This window comes from Strix aluco, chromosome 14 (genome assembly GCF_031877795.1).
Source record: "Strix aluco isolate bStrAlu1 chromosome 14, bStrAlu1.hap1, whole genome shotgun sequence".
Classification (NCBI taxonomy): domain Eukaryota; kingdom Metazoa; phylum Chordata; class Aves; order Strigiformes; family Strigidae; genus Strix; species Strix aluco.
Genome location: NC_133944.1, coordinates 4,910,638 through 4,936,334, shown reverse-complemented (window position 1 = coordinate 4,936,334; position 25,697 = coordinate 4,910,638). Strand labels below are relative to the sequence as shown.

The 25,697-nt window shown below is 36.5% G+C and overlaps 1 protein-coding gene across 5 annotated transcripts in view; it reads left to right on the top strand.

The window, feature by feature from the left end:
* The window catches only part of CDH13 (cadherin 13), a 516,496-nt gene that overhangs the window by 184,699 nt on the left and 306,100 nt on the right, over positions 1–25,697 (top strand). For all 5 annotated transcript variants that reach the window (XM_074839583.1, XM_074839584.1, XM_074839582.1 and 2 more), the window contains one exon: positions 22,469–22,585. In XM_074839583.1, the coding sequence (XP_074695684.1) occupies positions 22,469–22,585 (117 nt within the window). The remainder of the gene's footprint in view (positions 1–22,468; positions 22,586–25,697) is intronic.

Below are 25,697 nucleotides of genomic sequence, written 5' to 3'. Positions count from 1 at the left end.
TAAGATAATGAATAGACTATAATACTTTTAAAATGAGATCTAGCTCTTCACGTACCAGCCTTCTTGTGGACTAAATTGTATGATCTTAGTACAATACTGTAGCTTATACTGCTTAAAAGGGTCCTGTTTTGCATCATCAATCAGAAATGGGTTAAATGCTTAACTTTATTTAAAGTACATTTGTCTCTATAATGGTACTAACGACACTGGAGAACTACTGAATATTTTATGTGACCAAGTACCCTTTTCTATAGTTAATGTTGAGGCAGTATGGATGAACTGTTAGGGTTTTTGTTGTTTTTTTTTTTAAATGGTCTCTGTCAGACATGTTGTGACATGACCTGTGTATTCACAAATGGAAACTTGAAGTCTTTTTTTGTGTGTGTGTGTGAACTGGTCTTCAGATTACTCATATCTCAAGTGAGTATAAATGACAGGATTTTCTGGGGCTTGAAGGACTTTGCTAATAAGAAACAACACAGAGTTAAGCATTTTCATTCTATCCTGATGCCCAACATTTTTCAGAGTTACTAGAACAAAAGCAAATTATATTAATCAGATGAAGATTTATACACATTGAAGACTTAATTATGATAATCTACAAGCTATTAAAAAAACGCCATTTTTTTTTTTTAGTTCTTTTAGATCCCATTTGATGCTGTATGTTAACATGTTGAATGTTTGTGTGGTGTTTTTTTGCTCTTCAGTGGCTTTTTTACAGTATTGAACACTGTTGTGCTGTTTATCCTCTAATCACCTGGAAGAAAGGTGACAGTACAAGTTTTTTAAAATCTGGAAGACTGTACCAAACTTTCATTCTCAGATATTGACGTAGAAATTTTTTGTATAGGGATTTCAAGGGTATGATCCTGTGAAGCACTAGACTATCCTAGGAGATGCTGAAGACTTTATACATGTGCTGACATTAGTACACATCAGTATCACCTGCCTTTTTTGACCTCCCAAAAAAGAAATGCTAGTAAGAAATCTGTTCATGTTTCCACTACGAATAGTTTAAAAGACTATATCAAAATTCAGAGGGTTTCCTTCAAGCACAGCAGTGTGGTGATAAAATAGCATGTCAGCTCCTATGAAATAGGGCCCTTGAGTGCTCTCATGAGGCATATCATTTTGATTTGGATATTGTTGAACTCACTAACAAAAATTCTGGTAAACTCAAAATTCCTGATTGGCTGACAAATACTACACTTTGCAGTTTCTTCTCTGCAGAGGAAGAATATTCTCATACCAGTGACTTTTTATCTTTTCCCTTAAGATGAAATAAAAAGTCAGCCACTTCTGTTTGATAGAAAATTCATGACTGCTGAAAGACTATGTTGGTAGACAAAACCCCTGGCGGGACCAGGTGTACTCAGTCATTGTGCTCCAGCGTGGCAGCATCTGGCAAGAACAATATTCAGACTAGATCTTCTGTTCTTATTGCTGTTCTTGCTGCAAACTATAAACTCATGCCTTAGATTAAGATGATTATTACACTAGTATTCTGTATTTGATTTGGCATGCATTAATCCTACTAGCCCTTTGCAGCAGAATTGCCTGCTAGAAATAAAAACACTTAGAATGAATTCTTGATTTAGGAAATGGGGATTTGATTATTTGTTTTGGTACTGGCTCAGTCAACAGTCATTTTATCAGTTATAGACTCATTCATTTACTGCCCTTAATTATATCAAAAACTGAACCTCCATACTGAGAGGTTCATTGGAACTGTTCACATATATTTAATTTCCAACTATGTCCGTAGAAACATTACCAATGTATTAGCGTGGGATATCTTGCAAGAGAGACTTTAAAACACATTCTTTTCAATGCATATGTTGTAGTTTTGTGTGGAGAAACTTAATATAGGAGTATGTATGGGTTGGGTTTTTTAATGGAAAAGAGGAACAACACGTGACAATTTTTCAACAAAGTCATGTTCATGCTGCTTAATTAAAATCATAATCTTAAAATTTGATACAATTGTTTGTTCTATCTGCTCTGTTTCAATAATGCCTTTAATTTGATTCTGAGCCATTTTTATTTGTTTGCCTCCTCTCTTGGTTTTCAACAGAGGTGAAATTGTTTTAGTAGCAGTTCAAGGGAAAAATTGTAAACTACTTTGTGCAGTCAATATGATACAAAGTTCTACTCATTTCCTGTCCTTTTTGGTTATTCTATTGCCATGTGAGTTGGTGAAGGGGGGGACATCTCTCCCATCTATGTCAAAAGAACTACAGATAGTTCAAACTATGTGTCCTTATTGCTTATGCAGGGCAGGTTAAGTAACTTTCTGACTTTATCTGCAGATAGCTTTATTTTCTCTTTGCCACTGTATTGTGTTGTCCTTATGTGGTTCGCTCTCTTCCCCCACTCCCAATAACCATCCTTTTGGAGCTGATATGGTCATTAAAGTCAGAAAAGTCTGTCATGCTTCATATTGGCCCTCAAATAGGGAATTAAGATGGAGGTAAGGGGAGGGGATGTTAGAACTTCGGTTTAAAGATTAAAAGTCAAAGTTGGGAAAGATTTGGCTCTGAATTTGGCTCACATCTATAACACTCAAACTTGTTACTGACAAAGTTACATGCATATGTGAGGTAAGGCTTGAAGCTTTAAGTTACAGGGTTGATTTTAGGCATGATTATTCACAAAACCATGTAATTAATCTGTCAGATGAAAACGTAGAAAGCAGTACACCAAATGCAATCTCCATTAAGTCAACAGGAGTCGTTCCACTGACTTTAATGAGCTTTGAATCTACTCATAAATCTGCTACGAGGAGTGTCCAAATCAAAATTTATTTGAGGGTGACCTTGATGTTAATTGTTAGTGCTTCTATGTTGTTTAATTGCCAGGAAAACTGAATGTATTAGTGGGACTATCATATGGTATAGTGTTTTCTATTGGATACTATTAGCATCAAGTTGATATATATAATGCTAATTATGCATAATGTTAGTGGGCAGGCACGGTATGCCAGTTATATTTTGTGTCTATGAAACAGGAAAAAAAAATTCTTCAGTTATTTTTAATGTCATTTGTGCCTTCAGTTGAATCCCTGCAAAATTAATGCTCTTTTGATAAAGTAGCTCTTTGGAGGATCTCAGAAGTTTCTTATTCAGTGGCTTTTAATCCCAGATTTTGTGTATTGACTGTAATTTAAAATTATATCTTAAATTTGTAAATACCATGCAAGATTCTATTCAGTCCTATGATGTTTTATAAATTTAACATCTGGCAGAAAAGTTCAGTCCTCTGTATCCCAAATGGAAATGTTTCCTGTTTTAACATGTCATATTTAATTCAATTAGGGAAAAATAATGGAAAAAATATCAGAAATATAAAAGGGAAAGAGTTCCTTTAAGATTTGCCTACTAAACAGAAAAATAGCTGGTTTACTTGAGGGACATAATTACTGTATCTGCTAGTACTATGAAAAGATGGAGTAGTTAGAAGGTTGGGGGGAAGTTATTTTGATTTTGTTTAATGGCTTTCCCAATTCCTTGTCACTGCTGGTAATTATTGTGTCTTTTCTTTTAGTTGGTGCTCAGTGCATTAGGCTGTATTTAGGATCATTTTATTAATTGAAATTGTGTTTCAGAACAACTGTGAATTACATAAGTGACTTGATGAAGACTCAGTCTTTAAAAATATAAAGTGAGAAAATAAGGTGTGGGTAATTAATCTTGACTCTAGACAACATGAAGATAGGGCTCTGGTTTCCAATGTAAGGACATGTGTCTAGGAGAATCGAAGGAGAGAGAGCAAAAACATTCTGCATTTGCATTGCTTCTCCTTCATTTTACTGTAATAATATAGAAGGACTGACAAAGATTGTGGCTTTTGAGACATTGTTCATACATATAGTAAAAGACAGCATCTGCCCAGAGAGCTCCCAGAAAAAATAGAGGTTGGACAAAAGGAAAAGGTGTTATAATACTGACAATCTTCATTTATACCTCTCTGCTTCAGATTTCTGTGTGTAAAATGAAGGTACTCAATAAGTACATTAAAGGTAAGGTGTTCTGATACAGGGTAATAGGGACCTTTTACCTTTTGCTGGAAGAGACCTCGCAATTTTGAAATTAAGGCTGTTACATTTGGTTGTTTGATTTAACTTTATCCCAAGACATCTATTTGGTGGGTTACGGCTGAGCTCAACTTCAGAGGGTGCATGCAGTGGCACCCTGGAGGTCTTGATGTGGCCTGCAGTTTACCAGGTAGAGCTTGCTGGCTTTGACAGTTTCTCTCTAGAAAGGTAATAAACAATTCAGCATATATCAGGACACACAAACAGATCTTTGCCTTTATCTTATGCTCATCTCCAATGAATACCTTCTGACCTTTGACACCCCATTACTATAATTTCACAGGTCCATGAAGACTAATTTGTAGTCCCTTCTCATAACATGTGTGAAATGTATTTTTGAAAAATATGTCTGTGATTTGTGTTGTAACGCTGAGTTATGTAGAAGTCCTTTTAGTGGATGTCTCTCTCTCTGGATGTGCTACACAGCTTTTGTGTGAATGAATGAGTATGAATTATATATTCTTAAATGCTTCTCCCATATATTAAGCTTAATGTCATTTTTAAAAATACCTGAAGATATAAATAGGATTTAGAATATTTTCTTTAACTTTTATCATGCTGTAACTTTTATCATGGGATGACAACTAGGTTAATTCACTGTAGTAATTCTCTTATAAAAGAAATGGCATACTAAGTGTGTTTTTCCACCAGAAAGTTTCTTTTTAATTTTCAGTATTTCATATCTGACACTGTTCTAAATGAGAACATGACTTAACAGTTGATATTGATTTGCATGTCATTTTTTCATTTCACTTTCCTATTCAAAAGGAATCAGTGCTGACAAGTTAATGAACTCCAGCTACAAATACATAGATAAGCCAAGGGATAGGTTTAGTACCTGCCTTGTTCTAATTATGAAAGGCTTTCCTTAGGTGACTCTCATGTTCACTACACAGAAACTGAGATGCTCTGTTCTTATAGTAACTGTCAACAAACCAGACTATCTGGAGAAGTGACATAATAGGGGGCTATTTATAGAAACCTTTTAGTAAGTCTAAATTCATTTATGCCAGTATATTGAAGTCTTTAATAAATATATGTGGAATACAATTACTTAAAATGAAAGTGCACTGAGCCCTAGGGCCCTACATTTAGTAAGGCTTCATAAAACCATGCTGCATTATATCTTTTATTTTTTAATTATTTTCTTGTATAAACGAATAGCTTTGGACAGTAGTAATGGAGATCAGGACTGTAGAACTGCGTCTCAGCAGATTGTTCACTAAACTCGTTTGTAAATCTTTTGCCCCTGATATACTGCCAATGAATATCTCTGGTATCTAAATTTTTCCTTTTTTTTTTTTTTTTAATTTTTTCATATATATATTATTCCAATTTCTGTTTTGTTGTTGTTTAACACAGGTAAGTTAGTGAATCTGATGCAGTTGATCTTTTGGCTGGTATCTTCTGCCACTGGCAGTTATGATCTGGTCAAATCTGGTTCAGCATCAGAAAAAGCTGAAAATCCTAGGGTCTGTTTCTTAGTTGTATGTGAGTAGGTTTTTTGTCTGTACAACCTGAAGCTTCTTCCAGAGAACAACTGCAAAACAGGGTAAAATTGAGCTCTACATTAACCGATGCCAACCTACAGGGTGTCCAACCCTGAAACACTTGCTGTGCTTGTAAAGGATGAGTAGGCCATGGTAGTCTTCTGTCATGCAGATTTGCTAGAAGGTAATTCTCCACCACCTGGGAATTTTCTGCTAGGCGCTTTCTGCATTACCAGCAGTGATGCAGATAGTTAATCTGATCAGGGAATTTAGCCACCAAAGTCACTTGTGGACTTTTGGAATTAAAGACTTGCTTTCCAAATGTTTGCACGGGTTACAAGACCATACTTAAATGGAGTGATGGAAGAATGAGAAGCTGTATATATTAGCTAGCTTGTGAAGTAAATTTCTGTGGTGACCTTAAAAGGCAGGGAACAGTATGTTTCATACTTTCCGTCATAATTGCTCTTTTCAGAAGAACAGGGTGGAGATGTTTGTGGCACGCTGCCCTGAATTCTGTACGCACGCCTTGCCAGGCGTTGCTCTAGCAATGGGAATAAACTGTTGCCTCTGAGGAATACACTAATGGTATTTGGTCAACCAGACCACTGGCATAAACAAAAGTTTAAAACTGTATTTTTTTGAAGTTATGCCTGCACAGTATTAGAAGCCTGTTCTGCTTCCCTGTTGTGCTGACGACGCTGACAGGCAAAGTCAAGGTGCACCAGTTTGTTGACTTTAACGGGAGCTCTGAGTTTTTCGGGAGGAGGGAGCTAGATGTGCAGCAGACTAAAATACTGTTTTCTGCCTTCTACCTCACAACAAACAGAACTCAAAACACAAGTAAGGAACACCAGCAGCAATAGTATTATTTACTGAGGATGCCAGGATGAGAGGTTGAAAAGGGTGTGTGTTAAATTTTTTCCCCAAATTATTATCCCAGTCTTGCAACTGGATATGCATGGGGATAAGTCTGATGCAGGATTTGGTTTTTTGTCATTTTAGTACTGTTCATATTTTCCTGACATGAGAGAGAGGTGAAATAATAAAAAGATTGATCTTTATTTCAAGATTGAAGTTTCAAAAGCTTAAGATTTGAACTTTACTTAAATCTTTTGAAGAGGTTTGAAAAGCTATTATGTAATCATATCTTTCATTTCAGCCATAGTTGGAAACAATAATATCAACATGGCATAAAAATACTGGTTTTATCATGTTTCTATTTGTATTGCAAGAGTAAATATCTCTCAGGACTTCACACCTAAATTTGCAGGCTCAAGAAGTCTGTGATTATTCAAGATAAGCTTCAGACAAGCCTATAAAACCCCTGTTATTTGTTTTGTGTAAATGCAGACCTCCGCATGTTTTTGAAGTGTAGCCATATCTGACATGAGCAGTGGGGTCACTTAAAGTCTTTGTTGTTTTTAAAGGTAGTTTCAGTCTATTTCTTGTATTTTCTTGGAAAGTTTAAATGTATTTGTGGCCTAGGTACACAGATTTAGTAACACAGAACTAATATATATCCCTTCATTATTTAATGCAAAAATTGAAATACTTGTGACTCAGAGAAAAAGAAAGGGGAGGGGAAAAAAATGACCTGTCTGAGAGTGACCTGGTTGTAATCCCTGTATCTGTAATAAATAAATAGTCTGAAACTGCAGCCTTCAACTGCAGTGTCATGTGGACCCAATGCCTTGAAGAGGCAGATGTCTCCCTTAGACATTGGTGAGACATCACTGCGATGCCTGCCTGCTGCTTCTGCTTCATTACCCACAAATTCAGATCAGAGCTTTAATCTGAGCTCTTCCCTGTCCTTAACTGCTGTAAATATTCTTAATAGCATTGATAAACTGTGTTTTCATTCTGTCTTCTGGAGATCTTGCTTTAGAAGTACATGCTAGAGTTTTGAGGTCTACCTTAGTGGCTCTTCACACTGGTTTTGCAGCTACAGCAAGGTGACTTTGAATAATTTCCCAGCCAGGGAATGCGTGTCACTACTAGGAGGTGGAAATAAATGGAAACAATGTTGACAATTAAAAAAGAACAAGGGGAAGGAATCATGTTTGTACAAATTTTCTTGGACAGAAACTGGGAAGACAGGTAAAGAACAGAGAAGAAAAGAGTTGGAGAACAATAATGAGGTAGAAGTTGTGGCAGACAAGGGGTTATGAAGAGCAATGAAACTAAAAAAAAAAAGGGAGGGGGGAGAAAAGTAGGTAGATGGGAAATCAGAGCTCAGAAAAAAATAAAGGAAAATAATGTAAAAAAAAATCTGTATCTATTCTTATAGGTTTCCTCAAATTGTTCATGCCCCTCCCTCTGCTTTAGTTTCTCTTTGCAGCCTGTAGCATGAGTGTCATAAAACTTTGCTAAGATTATAATGCAATACCTTGGCACCAATCTCTCTTGTTTATGTGTCCATTAGTTCAAAGCCACAGACAGGCAATTTATTGGGTATGAAAAATGTCACCTATGGCACCCTCATTTACATCTGAAAATTGATTTTTGTCACACTGGGATTTTAGGACAACCTCTTTTGGCAGCCAACATTGCCACAAAGCATAATAAAAATAATTATTTGACCACAAAAGCAGGTAAGGTTCACTGTAAATTTTAAGTCTCCACAGAATTGTAGTTGGCAAGGCATTATTGATGAGATCGTGAAAGAGTTACCTGTGGTTATCCTTCTTGATGATTTAATATTGACACCTAAACTTAAAACATAAATTGTGATTGCTAGCTAAGTGTGTAACAACATAATTGGTACTTGATTATGTTTTGTCAAACATTCCAGCATGATAGCAGAATATTAGAAATGTCAGTTAAACAATTGATGAACTATTAATTAAGATTTTTAAAGTGATAATTACTGAGCTATGGAATGTTTTTTAAGAAAGTGTACTATAAACCACCTTTTGATCATCAGTTAAAACATGTCACCTACTCAGCAGTTTTGCAAGTGCTAAATTAATTCATTTTCCACTTTCTGATGTATTTGGCTCTTGAAGTCTACAAGTTTTTCTCTCTTCACTGGTGAGATGGTTAATGTACATGGGAAGATGTCGTTGCCCATTGTGATACTGGAAAATCCTATTAATTATCAGTGTTAAGTTGCTCAAATACTTTCATTAGTTATTTTGGCAAAACAATTCCCTAGGGCGAGATATATTTATATAATAAATTTCTCTAAAACTGAATCAACCATAAATGGATTATGCAAACTTGTTTCCTTTCTTGTAGATAAATTGTTTTACACCAGTGTTCATTATGAGAAAGTTCTTTGCCCACTGTAGCACTTTATCAGCACAGAATAATCTACAGCTTCAGTTTCAATGGTAAAAAGACACCATTCTTTAATATGAATGCTGCTTTTAATCTTAGCTCAGGATGTTGATTCTTTTTTTTTTTTTTTTCCCCTGCCTTATTTAAAAAACAGGCAAAGAATGGCAGTTTATAAGCTTATATTCCTTAAACCGAGTTTCTGTCTGCAGCTATGAAGGGAGCAACATATTATTGAAAATGGATGAGTGTGATCTGAGATGCATGTTAGAGAAAGGAGGGAGGAAAAAAAGTGATTCTTTGGTATTGAAGAAATGTGTAAGTTTTTATACAAACATTGAAAGTATGCAGTGGAGAAATTTGGGTTTATTGAAGACTTTTTGTTAAAATCAAAATTCATAGTTTTGTTTTCTAATCAAATTCATATTCAGTGTTTCAATACTTCATTAAGAACACTTTGGAATTTGACTGAATTTTGAGAGAAGTGCTCAGTGTGACACTACTACTGGCTGGTTTTGTGGAATGCCCGTACTAGGATTTCTGAGCTAGGCTGTTAAACAGTAAGCAAGGACTGTGCATACGTATTTCACATTCACTCTGTGCTGTTTCTGCTGGCAGAAGGATTTGATCTTAATTGTGGGTTAGTCATAATCCATCCAAAACTAAGCCTGTTTTAAATTATGGGTGGCACAAGTATTGTGCACTGATGTCAGGCTTCACCTGCTAGGCACGCTTGCTGTCTTTGGGACCCTCTGGCATTAGTTTCTACCAGAGCTGGTGACTTGAAAGGGAGTACCAGGAAAGTTAGAGACTTTAGCTAATTAGTAGTGGCATGAGATGTATCACTGTTGGCTATCACGTGTCACTAAAAATAAGACCCAATATCTTTATATGCCAATGTGGCATTACAATTCAGCAAAAACTTAGATATATTTTCTTCCTTGCCAACGGTTTTATTGTCCATCAGTCCTTGCAGCCTGCGTTTAAATATTTACTGGGAAAAAAATATTAAAAATTACTGTTGTTTTCTAAGTTTCTCTCCAATGTTTTAGCAGTATTTCTTCCTTCAGGGTTTGTTTGGTTTGGTCTTTATGACTTTGGCTATATTTTGAATGTAGACTTTATAGTTTGTAGAAGTAGGCTGGTTCACAGTCTGAAAGCGTGCTCAGTAACATAGTTTTACCATATTTGGTTCTATTCAACTGAAAGAAACAGCTTCTGCTAGTAAAATCCTATATTTAGTTTTGAACCATGATTTTGCTGTTATAAATCATTGCATCTAATAGAGAAGAAAAATCATTACTATCAGTGGAGAAACACTTAGGCAAATACAAGCAGTTCTTTTACAAAGTTAAAAGAAGAAAAAAGGTGTGTTTCAATGTTTCTCATACTGATAGCATCAGCAGAAAAAAAGAATCTTCTGTATTTCTATATAATCTACAATGAAGTACTAGTGAATATTTCTTCAACCTTATTGAATGAGCCTTGGCTGTTACTATCAGTATGAACAAGACTACTTGCTTGTCTCTTTTTGCTTGCTCAAAACTCTGAGAAAGGCAAATAATAATAATTTACTTAAATCTCCGTGACTTTTTTTCTGATCTAACTACCTATGATTTAATCTAGGAAATGACTAATCCCTGGAAAAGAACCCATAATTTCTATGTAGGTAACTTGTAAATTGTACAGGTTTAATTTCATCCCATAGCAAGACTACTCCAGACTTCCATCCTGTTCTTTATCATCTTCATGTTTCTGTGAATGATCTTTTCAGCCAGATAAACTCCCTAAACCGTGCTCTTCACTGATTCCATGCAATTACTTTTTTTTTATGCTTTTTTTTTATTTGTTTTTGCAATTTATGCCACTAGTTCTCCAAGTGGTACAGGCAGTATTTCTCCTGTCAAGTCATACAGATCACAGAGATAACCTTTTGTTTTCATCTTGTGCTGTAGATGTAATAAATCAAATCCTTGCCAAAAGCAAGTTTTGAATTTTATATCATGAAATTTGCATTTCATGCTCTGTTGCTTATTCACATAAGCCATCCAATCTGAAAAGAAAAATACTACCACATGACTTGTGTAACTAATACAGACAAATGTTTCTAAGCAACTGCCTGATCCATCTGAAGATCAAAAATTACTCATCTGAGAAACTTGCGTATAATGGTAGATAATGTATTTGTTCACAGATTTCAAGGTCTGTTAATGGACAGTTTGTAAACTGAAACAGGGCCAAAAATATATCAAATTATGAATGCTGCAATTTATTAACCTGTCTCTATGAGATAAGTTCAGCAAAATAAAGCTATTTTAAGCTAAGAAACTGATACTGTGGTTTACTCCACTCTGAAATGGTCAGCTAATAGCAACCAGAACCTTAAGCAGGTAGTTTGGTTTTGTTGAAGTGCTACATTCAGATACCAAAGAGAATGGTGCAAAGAAAGTTGAATAACACAGAGTAGAATTAATTTTCTTACATTCCTTGGAAGTTCTTCACTTCATAGAAGCAACATGCTGTGCATAATCTGATATACACAATGGGTCTTTGGTCACATTTTGAAGCAGAACATTTGTACTTGGCATGTGTGACTAGAACTGAAGAATTCATTTTATGAATTCATAATGCCATTTAAATACAGTCCAGTCGAGATTCTTCTGGGGCTAGCTGCATGATGGATTATTACAAGGAGTAGAGAGATTTTGCTGATTTAGCTCAAGCTGTGAGAACTCAGGTTTTTAATTCTAGAATTCTCCTGTTTAAATTCCAATGTGTCAGTAAAGGCAGCAGACATTACAGGTCTGACTTTAATGACTTCAGTGACTTTGGGAGCAAGATAATGGCTATAGATAAAAATAAAACTTAGATGACAGACCTGAACAAATATGAAATACGAACAAAAAAGTAAAGTGGAAACTAAGGGGTGGGTAATATTCTATTTTGGTTGCACCTCAGGTTTTTGAATGCATTTGAATGCATCACTGCTTTCTCAGAAAGACGCTGGTTTAGCAATCAAGAGACCTGAGCAGAGTTTTTAGATCTGTGGGGTGTAAGTACTAAACTACTGTGGTTCACTGGAAAGTCTCTGGAAGCAATTATTAGAACACTACTGAATCCGTATCTTCTCTATCCCGTGTGAACGCTTTGACTGCTGGACTATCTATCTCAATTCAGCCACTCCATTGTAGTCAGTAAGGACCTATGGGGTGCTCCAACCCTGCTCTGAGTTTTGAGAGCATTATTTCTTTTTAATAATCTTGGATGCCGCTTCCCACTGACCAGAAACCTAGAGTAAGGTAGCCCATGGCCAATGCTACAAAAACAAGGTAGTAGGAGTAGCAGTGGAGTTGCTGAACAGATGGCATGCAGGCTGCGAGTAAGGTTGGATCTGTCTTCTCTTGGCCAGGAAACTTGAATAAAACGTGTTTACTTGGTGTTTGTGTAGGTGGTGACTGTTCTCATCCCATGGAGACACTCAGTTAAAAGTCAACAGGTGTGAAATAGGGAATATAAATATTTCTGTGCTTCTATGGCTGCAGGTTGTTAGGGCAAAATGCTCAGATCCAAACATATGAATTTTACTGATACACAGTATTGAAGTAACAATGTCACATTTCATGTATTGTAAAGCTGTATTCAACTTCAGTTTCAGCGGTTATAAGCTAGAAAAAAGCCTTCAAACCAGTGTAAACTATAACTCCTGCCATTTTAGGCTCTTTTTCCTGAAGTATGTGGCAATGAATATTGTTAGCAGCTTGATGCTACTGCTCATGAATCATTGATCTGTTCCACTCTAGCAATTAATTGGCTCCTGATGCCTGACAGGTACACTCTGAATTTCCTGAATTAGACTTAATTGCCAGCATGTGATTAAGGAGAAATGTGAGAATCCACTGAGATCTCCAAGCCGATGTCTGCGTCTCCATCTTGCATGTTTCACTTTGGAAATGTTCCACAAAAAAAAGTTGAGCTTTGTTTCCCACCCCAAAATAGATACGGCAAAACCAAAACAATGTTGCTATTTCTATCTAGCATATTTTACAAGTCCTATAGAAGTTGGATCTAGATGTAAAATCTGAGTGTCTTTGTAGTCATACTTTTTAAAAAGTTGCTTTATTGCATGTGAATTTTTAGATACCTTTCATCCAAGTCAGAACTTCACCTGTGTACTCTCTTCTTCAGTAATACTGTGTGGGTCTTTGAGCCTGTCCAGACAAATAAAAGGTTTAGAACTAAGGAATACTGTTCTGTGAATTTAATTGGGTCACTGTGGTGGGAACAAATAGCACAGGGCACGTTCAGGTCTTGTATTTTCATCTTTGACAAATGCAGTCGAAGTCCAGTACCACTCAGGTAGTAATAAGAAGCTGTCCACAAAACACTACAACACTGCCTCTTTATTTGTATCACAGAATAGAATTAAGCTTCTGGTATCAGACAGTTACTGTCTATTAATTTGTTTGTATTGAAGAGTAAAAATACAGCCCAAGTTGTGAAGTGGATTAATACACTATGATTTCAGCTCTTTGGACTCAGTTAATGCCTGTTAGTTAATTTGTTCGGAGTAGCTGGACCAAGTGGTGAAGTGGATTAATGCACTAACATTTCAGTTTTTTCAACCAAATTTCAAATCTAGGTTGGTGAATGAGGAGTTCTGCTGTAGCCTAGATCTAAATGGAAATTTTGTCTTCATCACAGACTACCACTTCATTTGTCAGTCTGGCAGCTCCTGTATAGGAAAGCACAAGAATGCCAACTCTGTAGAGCACCATGCATAGTCAAGTGTAATAGAAAATATCCAGAGTTTTTTGTTGTGCAGATCTGTGATCTAGGCATAACGCATTCCTGCTTTGCAGTCTTAGGTAACATTATTTTTGCTAGGAGTCAATACAGCTCTGATCTAATGGAAAGGAGAAAGGAAGTGGTGCAGGTGCATGAGACTGCAACATTACATTATGTGCAAGGGTGTACCAGTACTAATGGAAAGAAAAGTATTGAAGCTTCCTCCTAGTTAAACTGTCCTTGATTACTGCAACAAGAATCAGGCTTCTCAGACACCTAGTAAAAGGGGTCTTGTTTTTCAGCATGAGTTAACTGGCAACTTTTTTGCAAGACCCATGACCCAGTCTACTATATGTAATCTGTGCAGTGCAAAGGGTATGATTCATCTGGGTGTGTCCAATTGACTGCACGTGCACGGTTCAGGTTGCCAAAATGTGCAGGGTAGGGTTGTAGGACATACAGTCAGTGTCTGCATTGTGATTTTTTTTTTCTGAGTTTTGTGAAATCTCAGGCTAAAGGCTGAATTTCTCATTCCCCCCTGAGAATTTTATGACATGGGGAAAATAAGACATTTTTCTTGACAGTCAGGATTAGTGATATATCGTGAGAGAAGGAAGAGATAATGTCTAATGTGTGTATCTGCCCAATGTGACACGATTTAATTCTCATTTTAAATAAAGACTTGCTTTTATTTAAAGTGAGAAACAATGACCTGGAAACTTTGGAATATGTGGGTCTTGGTAGCTTAACAAAGGGCTTCTCTTTCTGCTGTCCTGCTTCTTGAATTGCTCCTTACACCATGCACACTGAGTTTAAAATGCCGCTGTTGTGACTTGACAGAATGTATACATTCCTTGAATTGGCTTGGGTGGCTGTGAATTGGGAAAATGGCAGGGGAGAGGAGAACAGGAGAGATTCTGGATGTGTTATGGTGGTATTTCACCAGCCTTAGGCTGATCTATAGTATGTGCAAATCTACCTGCTGCAGTACTTCATGCATCTCATGTCAGCTTCCAGTGAGAAAGTCTGGGATTAAAATATGGCATTAGGAGGAATTGCTGTTACTTCTCTTGCTTTGAATGAGTTGAAGGACCTGTACCAGAAGTGTTCCCAAAGCTACCAGGATTTCAGAAATCTTGACGGTGGCTGTGCTTTTGGTGGGAGCATGGAACTAGTTATCTGATAAAGATGGGTGAAATAGGGAAGCTTTGGAAAGTTAATGCCAAGACAGATGTTGCTCAAAAAGAAGCATAAGAATATTAAAAAGGTATTTCTGGAAACAAAAATGCAGATTTGAGATTACTTCAGTTTGGATAACGTTGTATCATCAATGTTCAAGAGAAATTCAAAATGAATGTTAAGGAATGAATGTTGACTAAAGAAAAACAAGACTTGCAGAATTACACTGACACCTGGAGCAAGAGAAAGTGAGGTGTTATTTGGGAATGCAGGAGGTGAACAGGAAGAACAGAAGGATTGTGCACGGTTTAGAAAAGCATAGCAAGGTAAATAATGTTTAGAATTAGATGAGGGGTTGTTTTGGTGAGGGAATGGAGATAATGAAGAAATTGAGGGATAACAAGGAATATGTGGCAATAAAGCTTTAAAAGAATTGTTGGGGAGCAGGACTGAGGTTTTAATTGTAATCACCACTTGGAGCCTTGGAAGGAGTGGGAAGAAGTGTGTTTTATGCATGCATTTAGACATGGGACTGGGACTGCAACCACTAGATTTATTAAACAGTATACGTGACTTTAACAATACAGTATTATTGCTTTAGGGTATCATGAAATTGCTTTTTTGCAGCATTGTTATAATGCAATGAATTCCACAGCACTTGAGCAATCCAGAACATGGGTATAAAATGTGTTAGTTTTCTTCTATATACTTATGGCTGGCTGCCCTGCAGCAAGACATAGAAAGCTGGTTTTCCAAGGTAGGACAACTTCTGCTATGAATAGGATTTATTTTACATAAGAAATAAATTTTCTTTATTAGAAATTGTTCTTATATCCCAGAAGTGAAACATGGAACAGCTTATTCATGGCTGCTTGTGTTATTCCGTATTTGGAGTTGTCAGTTGTCTGCTACTGATCCACAGATTTTGTGACTTTATATAGGTTACTGCCCCACCAAAAGGGTTCATCTTTGATTCATTTATCATGCTCTAGAATTGACATATGTGTTCTTTCTCCTTCTTACTCTGGAAACCAGGGTGTTTTCAACATGTGTGAAGCTTGCTGGGGGTTAAAGAGAAGCTCTCACATTTTGAATTCCTCCAATATTAGTGAAGAAAGGAGTCCAATGAGTGGACTCAGTAGGAATATTAAGAGTAAGAAGTTAAGGCTTTGTGTCCATGCTGTGCAATGAATTTTCCACGTAGCTTTTGTGAAGTCTCAAAAAGATCAAATTTGTGGAAGTTTTTAATTGCTTTAGAACTCCGCTATGTGTCTAGTACTGTTTTCAATAGTAGTTTGGTATTTAACCCAATGGGATGATGCTTTCATTAAAAGAAAAAAGAAAAAGCAAAAAAACCCCTCCATTTTCAAGGTAAATTTTTATTACAGGACACTTTTGTTAAGGTTTGTATGGCTTGGCAATTGCCACTAGCAAATGTGTTCCTTATTTACGCTACATTTACTTAAGGTGCTGAAGATTTTGGGACATCTTTAACAATTTTGAATTTTTTCTGGTATGCTGTAAAAGCAGTCTGGTTTTGTTTGCTTTGCAACTAGGGTAAGCACAGTAGAGATGGGGAGAATGTTATTTTTAATGGTGGTAAGTGATGTGTTGTTAGTGTATCGTGGTGAAGACAGAGGCATAAGGTCAGCCATTGCCTTCTTCCTTAAGCCTGTATTTGCAGTGCTGTTTGACAGATGCAGTCAGTCAGAGCATAGCTGGTTGTTTGTGTATAAGGGATACCTCATTATATTTAATGAGCAGTGTGGAACCAATATGAGATTTCCTGAAGGAGGGGGTAATTCACATATGGTTCAAAATGAAAATAACACTCACTAAATGATGACAAGAAAAGTCTGAAATGTTAATTTAAAAGAAAAGGCACTTGGTTGTAAATTCTGTACTATTCTCAGAGCAGGTAACTCCTATGGTTAACGTGTACAAAAGGCAAGTTAATGGCATTTAGTCCACTATCATCTTAGAAAAGCTTTTCCCTGACACAGAATAAGGCAGGTATGAAGACAAGTGAAATTTATACTTAATAGAAACAGGACTTCTCCATGTCAAAAAATACTGCAGAGGTTCAGGGCAATAATGGAATGTATCATTCACAAAGCAAAAGTTCAGTTTTGTCTCCATGATAGTTGATGTTTTGTCACATATACGTTACAGAAATACTTTAGAATAAATTAGTATTGAAATAGTTATGATTTACATGTGACCAAATGATTTTAACAAGAATAAAATTTTTCTTGATATGTTCTTGACTCCTCTAAAGATAAAAGGAACCTTCATCCTATAGTAATACATATAGCACAGCTAGATGAATGGCACATATAGTCTGAGATTACCAAGTGTCTATGAAGTTAATGGGTATATCAGTTAGGCAGTGTAAGGATCTGCCTCTCTATTTATGTATCAATTATAATAGTAGAAACACCCAGTGTAATTAAATCAAGTTCCACCAGCAATTTCCATTACCCAGTTGTTATATCTGACCATGCTTCACAAGCCTGGAAGCTTATGTGCTCTGACATACCTGATTCCTCTTAGCATGCTAGATTTTAGCTGGATTTGTTCTTCTAAAGTATAAAATGTGATTTTTAGGGTGACATTTACAGGCACTGAGGACAGACTACTTTTGAGCAGTTGTTTGTGTGTATGCCATTGATCTTTACAATTCTTAACTTTATTCTTTGAGTTAATCATTTGCTTAGACAGTTATTCTTTAACTTACAAGTAAAGTTCCAGCACATTTCTTAGATTTTCATATTATTAACTACATGAGAAAATATTTTTCCATTTTGACATGTTTTAGAAATCATTAACTGTTAATACTGCTGATAATAGTATTCTGATGATAGAAATAACATACATAAAACAACTAAGTATTACAGCACAATTGTGAAATTTCAGCTGAGAATATATATTATTTCTTAAATTAACCTGCATATAGTTTTAGTTGTTCAGTCTTGTGTAGTGATGTTATTTTGTAGAAAGACTGATATACCACTGAATACCACATCCCATTTGCAATTTCAGAGGAGTTTATCTTGAAGCAATTATCCAATTAATTTTATTTTTTTTGTATTTGGGACTGACCCCATTTTATACCATCAAGCTTAGTATATAAAATCAACTAAATGGCAAGAAACTCAACCTCTTTTTCTGGTCACCATAGTGGATTAAGGATTGCCACTCCGGTGATGTTTTCAATCCTTATCCTGACGAATCGATATCAGTATTCAGCCACCTTACTCCCATGACAAGTTCTAATGAAATTTTCTTTGTCAAGAGTAATGGTGGCTGCTACTGGATAGTGACTAGGCCATTCATTCAAATATTCAAGTACTGCAATGCTCCCAAAACCCTCTGGTAAAAAGAAAGAGAACCAAAACAGAGTGGAGAGTTTGCAAGGAATCTAGGGAAATCACAGCTTGTGTGGCATCATAGTTTGAGCAGACTGACATCTTTCAATAAAAGCCTAACCTAAATACTGGACAAATGAGAAGGCTTTGTTTGTTGCTTGCTTAATGTGAGTAGGGAATCAAGAGTTGTTGCCAGTGAATCAGCATATTGAGTGCTGAACTATTGCTGTACTGATCCCGAGTCTAGAAAGGGAATTTAGTGAAGTCAAAAATAGGGTGTAAAAGCTGGTTATGAAATTGTGGACAGTGAAATGATAGTTGGATTCTGATCAGATATTCCACTGTCCATGAAAATAGCAGCTGAAACATAGTGGTCACAGATGTGATATTGCAGTTAAATAGTAAAAATAAAGAAACTGATAGGATTTCTCTCCTACCAGTTTGTTTGTTCAAAAAATTCAGTCATAAAACCAGAATTTTTATTTTTTTGGTGCACTTTTCTTAGTAAGGCATATATTTATTGTAATATATATTTTTAAAAAACAAATTTTGCTCTCTGGACATACACCTTAGGTTTCTGTTTGTTGCACAAAATAACAGGCATGGTAATCATAGCCACCGGCTCTCTAGGTGCTGGTTGAACACCACCCATCTGGGACATGCCATTCTAAGCTCTCCAGACTCCTGGCACATAAATACTGTCTGGAGTCATGGCTGCTACAAAGACCTGGTAGGTACTATAGTCTTTGATCAGCTGGTGCCAGCAAAGATGATGGAGAATTCTTGTGGGTTTCATTTGCGTCAAAGGGCAAAAGAAGACTTGTTATAATTCTAGCCTGATATTGTAAGAAAAGTTGAAGCAAAATTGCCAACTCTATCTGGAATAATTTCATATTCCTTGTGAACTGCTTTTTCAAGATATTAAATATCTAAATTCAGTAAAAATGATATATGCAATATATCTACCCATGAATAAGAATCTTTCCAGTGTTTTAACTGTTGAATCAGGTGATATGTACACATATAATTTAATATTCCTTGGCTTCTGTCTTATATACTAGTTGGGGAGCAAACTATCAGTTGCAGCTGCTTGGCATTAAGCAAAATGTTCTTTCTTTTTCCCTATTCTTTACAAATGGGGAAATCATTATGATAACCACAAACAGCAGTGAATTATTAAATGTGTTGGTGAAGTACTCTTGACCTTTTCTTCCTTTCTGTTTACCTGCATTCCATAGTGATACTTTTGGCTATTCATTTAATCAGTCATATTGCTGTTAGACTCCAGGGGATGATGAGCAAAATCATCATGAAGAAATCACTATTTAAAAACCAGCAGTGAGATTTGAAGAATAAACAGTGTGAAATATACTCAGAGAAGTGCTTACATTTCTGTGTCCAATCTGCAGCTATTTTCTCCATGCAACAGACTAATTGTGCTTGAAACACAAACAAATAATACTATTTTTCCTTTTTGGTTCCAAAGTCCTGCTTGGAAATCTGGACTTAAATGGCTTAAGTCTTACTACCCTGTTGCTTTCCTTTAGAACTTCACTTCTTTGTATTAATGACTGTAGTGTTGACTCATTCAATATAATTTGGCTTTTTCTTCTATTTGTGGACCTTTTGGGAAAGTGTAAGAATAACCTGTCATGAGAAAGTGATGAATAATTGCTTATAAATCTATGGCTAGAAAAATTGGGAGATCTAGATATTGAACAATCTGAAAATTCTTTTTGCTCCTCAAACTAACATAGAAAGAAATATGAAAAATTCAAGGTCAGTCTGGCTGGGGCTCTGAGCAGCCTCATCTAGTTGAATTTGTCCCCGATATCATTGCGGGGGGTGGGGTGGGGTGTTGGACTAGATGACCTTTAAAGGTCCCTTCCAATCCAAGCCATTCTATGATACAGAGATGTAAATCTGAACAACTGTGTTACTCATTTCCAAAGAGCATGCATCGGGGAGTTCTTCCTTACATTTGCATGAGTGGAAGGGTAACCATGAAGGTAGGCTTTAGCATGACTGAAAATTGTGACCAGCTGAGCACTGCTCTGCTACGCTAGAGAACTGATATTTCCTTTCAGACATGCTGGTAGTCACTTTTACTCTCCTTAGAAATGTCACAGACACATGTCAGCCAAACTAGCTCTGATGAGTGGATTGGGAGCAGCCCTGTGGAGGAGGACTTGGAGGTATTAGTGGGTGGAAAACTGACTGTGAGCCAGCAATGTGTGCTCACAGCCCAGAAAGCCAACTGTGTCCTGGGTTGCATCAAGAGAAGTCTGGCCAGCAGGTCGAGGGAGGGGATTCTCCCCCTCTACTCTGCTCTCGTGAGACGCCCCCATGCACTGCTGTGTCCAGCTCTGGGGACACCAACATCAGAAGGACATGGACCTGCTCAAACTTATTGCTCTTTGCATTTGCCTTTGGACAGAATTCAGCTCTTTCTTTTTTATTTGACAATTCAAATGTTTTTATCTTGAACTTTCTCATGAATTTTTATTAAGGAAAATTCTTTTGGGAGAGGAGTTGAGAGACAAAAATAGGGACCCAAGTGGCCTGCAGACTGAAAGATTAGAGAGACATGGCAAAGCCTTTAGGAGAGATGGGAACTCTGTATCAGGGTGTGCCTCAAAAAGTTATGAAAATTGGCAAAATTGTGAGAAGGGATTCTCTGAATGGTTCCCACTGCTCTTTGACTTTATCGTGACTAAATCTAACTGTTGAAGGCTTGAGTTTCCCTTGATGCTGTTTGTTGTCAAATTTGAAAAGTGATGTTAAAGCTAGTAGAGGTAGAGCAGTGTTCTGGTGATGATAGACTCGTGAGATGGGAGACCCCTCTACAGACAGCAGCAGGAGCAGCCTGTGGAGTTCTTGACCGATGGATATCCAGATTGTGCCACCAAGAAAACTCATTCAGCTTTGCAATGCTATAAAAATACAGCCTAGGGATGGAGCTCTCCTTATGTAATAAAGTAGCAGCTATTAAAACAACAACATGGATTCCAGAACTGACTGAGAAACTTAGGTTTTTGGAGTTTATGCATAAAGAGAGCAGAGCAAAGTGATTATCTGTAGGATGTAACTACCTGATTGGAATTAGACATTTAACTCAACCTGTGATTTCTTTTGTAAAGCTGTCATGACAACCTGAATGAATAGTATGGATCAAAATCTTTTTCAGTTTCACAGTTCTCAACACAGTGCAACTTTGTGCATTGGGGGGGTGGGGGGTGTTGGTTGGTGTTGGTTGGTTTTTTGGTTGTTTTTTTTTCCCAAAAAGGGGCCTGGATCAAGGGGAGAGCTTTGGGAGATGGGGAGAGACTGGTTTTGATCTTGGTAGTACCTGTGCTTGGAGAAGAGAGTTGCAGAGACCATAGGAGGAACCAAAAGGAAGAGGGTGATCTCTGGGAAACTGAAGCTCATGCAGAGAGAGCACCAAGAGAATCAGAGAGCAGTAAGGGGAGGCAAGGCAAAGGTGTGACAGAGTTTTCTACGGGCCAGAGGGCACTGTGAAGAGTTTGCTGTATCTCATAAAGTGCTGAATTGCCTGAAGCGCGGATGGAACTTAATACTCCAGAAATGCAGCAGGAAAAGGAAAGCTTGTGTATAAACCACTTGTACTTTTGTTTTTTCTGATATAGTAGCATGAAGTTTACTCTAAGAAAAAAACCCAAACAAACCAAAACACTTAACACAAAAAACTCCTACTAGCTTATATTCTAAATTGCACCTGAGTTTTGGTGTCTATTTTTATTTTTAAGTTATAAGCTTTTGGTGTTTATTGAGAGTTCATTAGCTAGAGACAGTCTCAGCAAATTCACCTGTAAATTCTGTTTGATTAAAAGCCTGGACTGAGAAGCTACCGAGCATAGATGTGACTTGAGATGTGAAAATTATGTAAGACATTTGAAGTGTGGCTTTTTACAGGTGTCATACAAGTATTTGAGGTAAGCCAGACCTTGTTTAAGATTTATGATTTAAGCTGTCAGGTTAAGATGGTAGACACACTTGCTTAAGTTGAACGGTAGTCTACAGGAATACAAAGTGAATATGGCCTGTCTACTGTCACTGTAGTAAGTGCAGTAACTTGACAGATTTCAATAAATAGTTTGATATGTTATGACTAATTGCTGGAAAACATATAACACCAAACAAACATACAATACAATCTGGTAGTTCATGTTAATTTTGCCTAAAGATGCAGGGAATGGAAATAACAACTGAATATTATTTTGAAAGTCTTTGTAATTGGTCTTTTTCTTTTTTAGGAAATCTTTAAGATAGAAGGCAACCTTGGAATTCCAAGACAAAAAAGGGCTATTTTGGCAACTCCGATATTAATTCCTGAAAATCAAAGACCACCGTTCCCCAGATCTGTTGGCAAGGTAAGTCAACAAAGAGCTGGATCAAATTTTGATATTAAGTAATTGATCTATTTCTCTTAATTTTGTAATGCATATCATGTTGGTAGTAATATCTCAGATAAAATGAAGAAACATAAATCTGAAGAGAAGATTTTTTTTCTGTCTGTATTGCATAGATGAAAATGGCTTTGTATTCATGGCAGACTTTAACAGCATACATTCTGCTAAAAAGCTACTGCATAGTGTGGATTATTTTGTTTCTGTTCTCAAGACCTAGAAGGAACTCATGAGGAATTACATGTAAAAATGTCTTTTGTTCATTCCTGAATTAATTTCTAGTGTCCAAAGACAATAAGTCATGCAGATGTTTTCAGTTTTGTTTTTTGTTGTTTGCAAAGGTCTGACAAAGAAGTGGAAAGTTTTTCTTGTGTCTGCAGGCAACCAGGTAGACAACAGTTCTAACAGCCACTTTTCCAGAACTTCAGATATACACCTTGTATATACAAAAATCATTAACACCAATAATCATTCAGATGCTATTTAGATATCAGAAGTTGTAATTGCATGAGTAGATTCTTGCATGTTGGCAGTTGTGAAACAGGGACTCTAATGCATCGCTCTGACTTTAGTAGGTGTGTTAATGACATGATGGCCTGTACAACTGTGGACTCTATTCCTAATTCCCACCAATACAATTGCTGGAGCTAAATGCACAGCTCGAGGGCAGAATTTTACTCTACGATCGATGTGTAATTTAGCCAGCTCGCACCTAATCAGTTACTTCAATAATTAGGAAAGTTTGTTTTGCTATCAGTAAAAAGAAAGAATAATCTATAAAGATTTAATTTTCTCCTCTTTCCCTGTCAGTATTTTATACTGATCTCATAAATTTTTGTAAGTTTTTCTATCTTTCTGAAGTTTTTTCAATGTGTCCTAAAATTTCTAAAGCTATTTCTGAACTCTTACCTTCATATTTCACTGTTTATGAATTGACAACTACAGTAAATATTGTTGGTTAATGTTAGTTATAGTAGATAAATAGTTAATTTTTAATTCTTCTGTTGTGCAGTTTTGAAGCAGTGAGAGAATGAAAAAGGTTACTTATACACAGATCTATAGTCTTTATATTTTTTTTGGTTATTGATTAATTTCTCCCTGCCCCCTCCCACCCTTACTGCTTGTGAACGCTGATTTTTTGGATCTGAGGTAGTCAGAGTTGCTCTCTAGAAGTACCTCCATTAAGTATTTTTATTGGAAGTTTAGGATGCTAGTCCTGGTAACTGAGACTCCTTAAGCAGAATGAGATGAATTGGGTCCTATTTGTACTTAAATGTTTTCCTAGCATCTTGTCATCTTGATTTGTTATTGTTCCTGAAATGCTAGTCACAGGTCACAAGTGCATTAGATGATGTACAAACACAGAAGTGTAAAAGTATCTGGTGGTCTGTTTTTCAAAAGCCCTAAAATACCTGTCCTCAACTAATGTTTAAATTATACAAACTGCAAATGATCAGCACCTTGAAATACTTTGAGCTGTCATCAGTTTTAAAAATCTTTAAATATAATTTTTTTTCAGTGTATCTCTAATTTAGGTATCTAGACATGAGTATTTTGACTATAGTCTATTGCAAGCAGTAACACAGAGTGTATATGTGTCAAGTGAGACAAAAATTTTAGATATTTAAAATAGTGGAATGAAATATTCTAGGTCAGCTGCAGTAATTTGCAACTGAATGTTTAACAAAGCATAAATAAAAAGGTTTAGAGCCTCAGACATACTGATGGTAGGGAAGTGAGTCTACTGTTCTGTAACTAGAAAATCCAATAGGAGTCAATGCTGAAAATAAAAGCAATTCTTTTAGGTCTTTTTGACATGTCACAGATCTTCATAAGATGGGCCATGAAGTCTTCAGAAATAGAATAGTCTGTACTAACCTAGAGAGCCTTAGACACCCAATTTATGTACTTGTTTCAGATCCTGCATGAACTGTAGAAAAAATTGATCATCTGTCTCATTCAACTTCAGGTGTTTATTGTGAACTGTACGTAGATTCATGAATTTGCAAAAATCTATTTAGCTGCCCGTTTCTGTGAGGCATGAGAAATACATTTGTTTCCTCTTCCACAATATTTTGGGGCTTATCTTCAGAAGCTTCAACAGGGCATTACATGGACTGATGAATTGCAGCTTCTGATGTGTATGAATTTCTCTTGAACTTAAACTTTTCTGTCTCTGGTCTGTTGTAATCAGTGTGAAGGGACATTGCAGATGTATGTAGTAGCTGTGGTTTTTATAGTGGTTTGGGGAAGAAAAAAACACAGAAAATGAATAATTTGCATGTTACAATAGAATTTTAAAAATGAGAAGGAAGAATAAAGGAAAGCAGATTCTGGATCAGGCTTTTGTCATGTAACTGCCAGCAGTCAGGGCTGAGGACTCGTGTAGGTTTGGTGTGATGGGAACAGCAGTTTGTCTCAACACCCAGGGGCTTGCAAGGACTTGCCCTGGCTGCCCAACACCATCAGCAGTGCCCTTCTGAGCACCTCTGTGATGAGCGTTCTGGGCCAAATTTTTGTCAGATTGAACTGTGGGGCAGTTTATATTTTATTTAGATGTAGCAATAAGCATAGCAATAAAATAATTTAGGAACAAGGAATTCCAATGCAATAATATGTGTGTGTGTGGGTGGGAGATAACACATTTTCCTGTGTGAAAAGTAATTCCCACTTTTGCTTTGCTTTGTTCATGCAATGATACGTTTTCTGTTTATCAGGAATGTGAAGCTTTTCTGACTGAATGAAATATAGGATAGTGATAATTTCAGGTATGACTAGTTCTGTTTGATACCATCATGGGGTCTGGTTTGGATGTCCACATAAAGTTAGTTTTTCAGTTGTACCCTGAGTGTGTTATTTTTCCCTTTCTTTCACCAGTTTTAGCAAATTGCCGGCTTATTCATTGGTCCTGACTGCCTCTTGCTTTCTAACCCATGCTGTGTTGCATGGAAATGCACAAGGTTGTTTGGAAGTGATTGCAGCAGCCACCAATAGTTGAACTGCTTAGTAGCTCTTAGATGGGAGCAGGGCAGATGTGCAAAAATTGGAGAGCAGGAGGAGAACAATTAATTAAGTT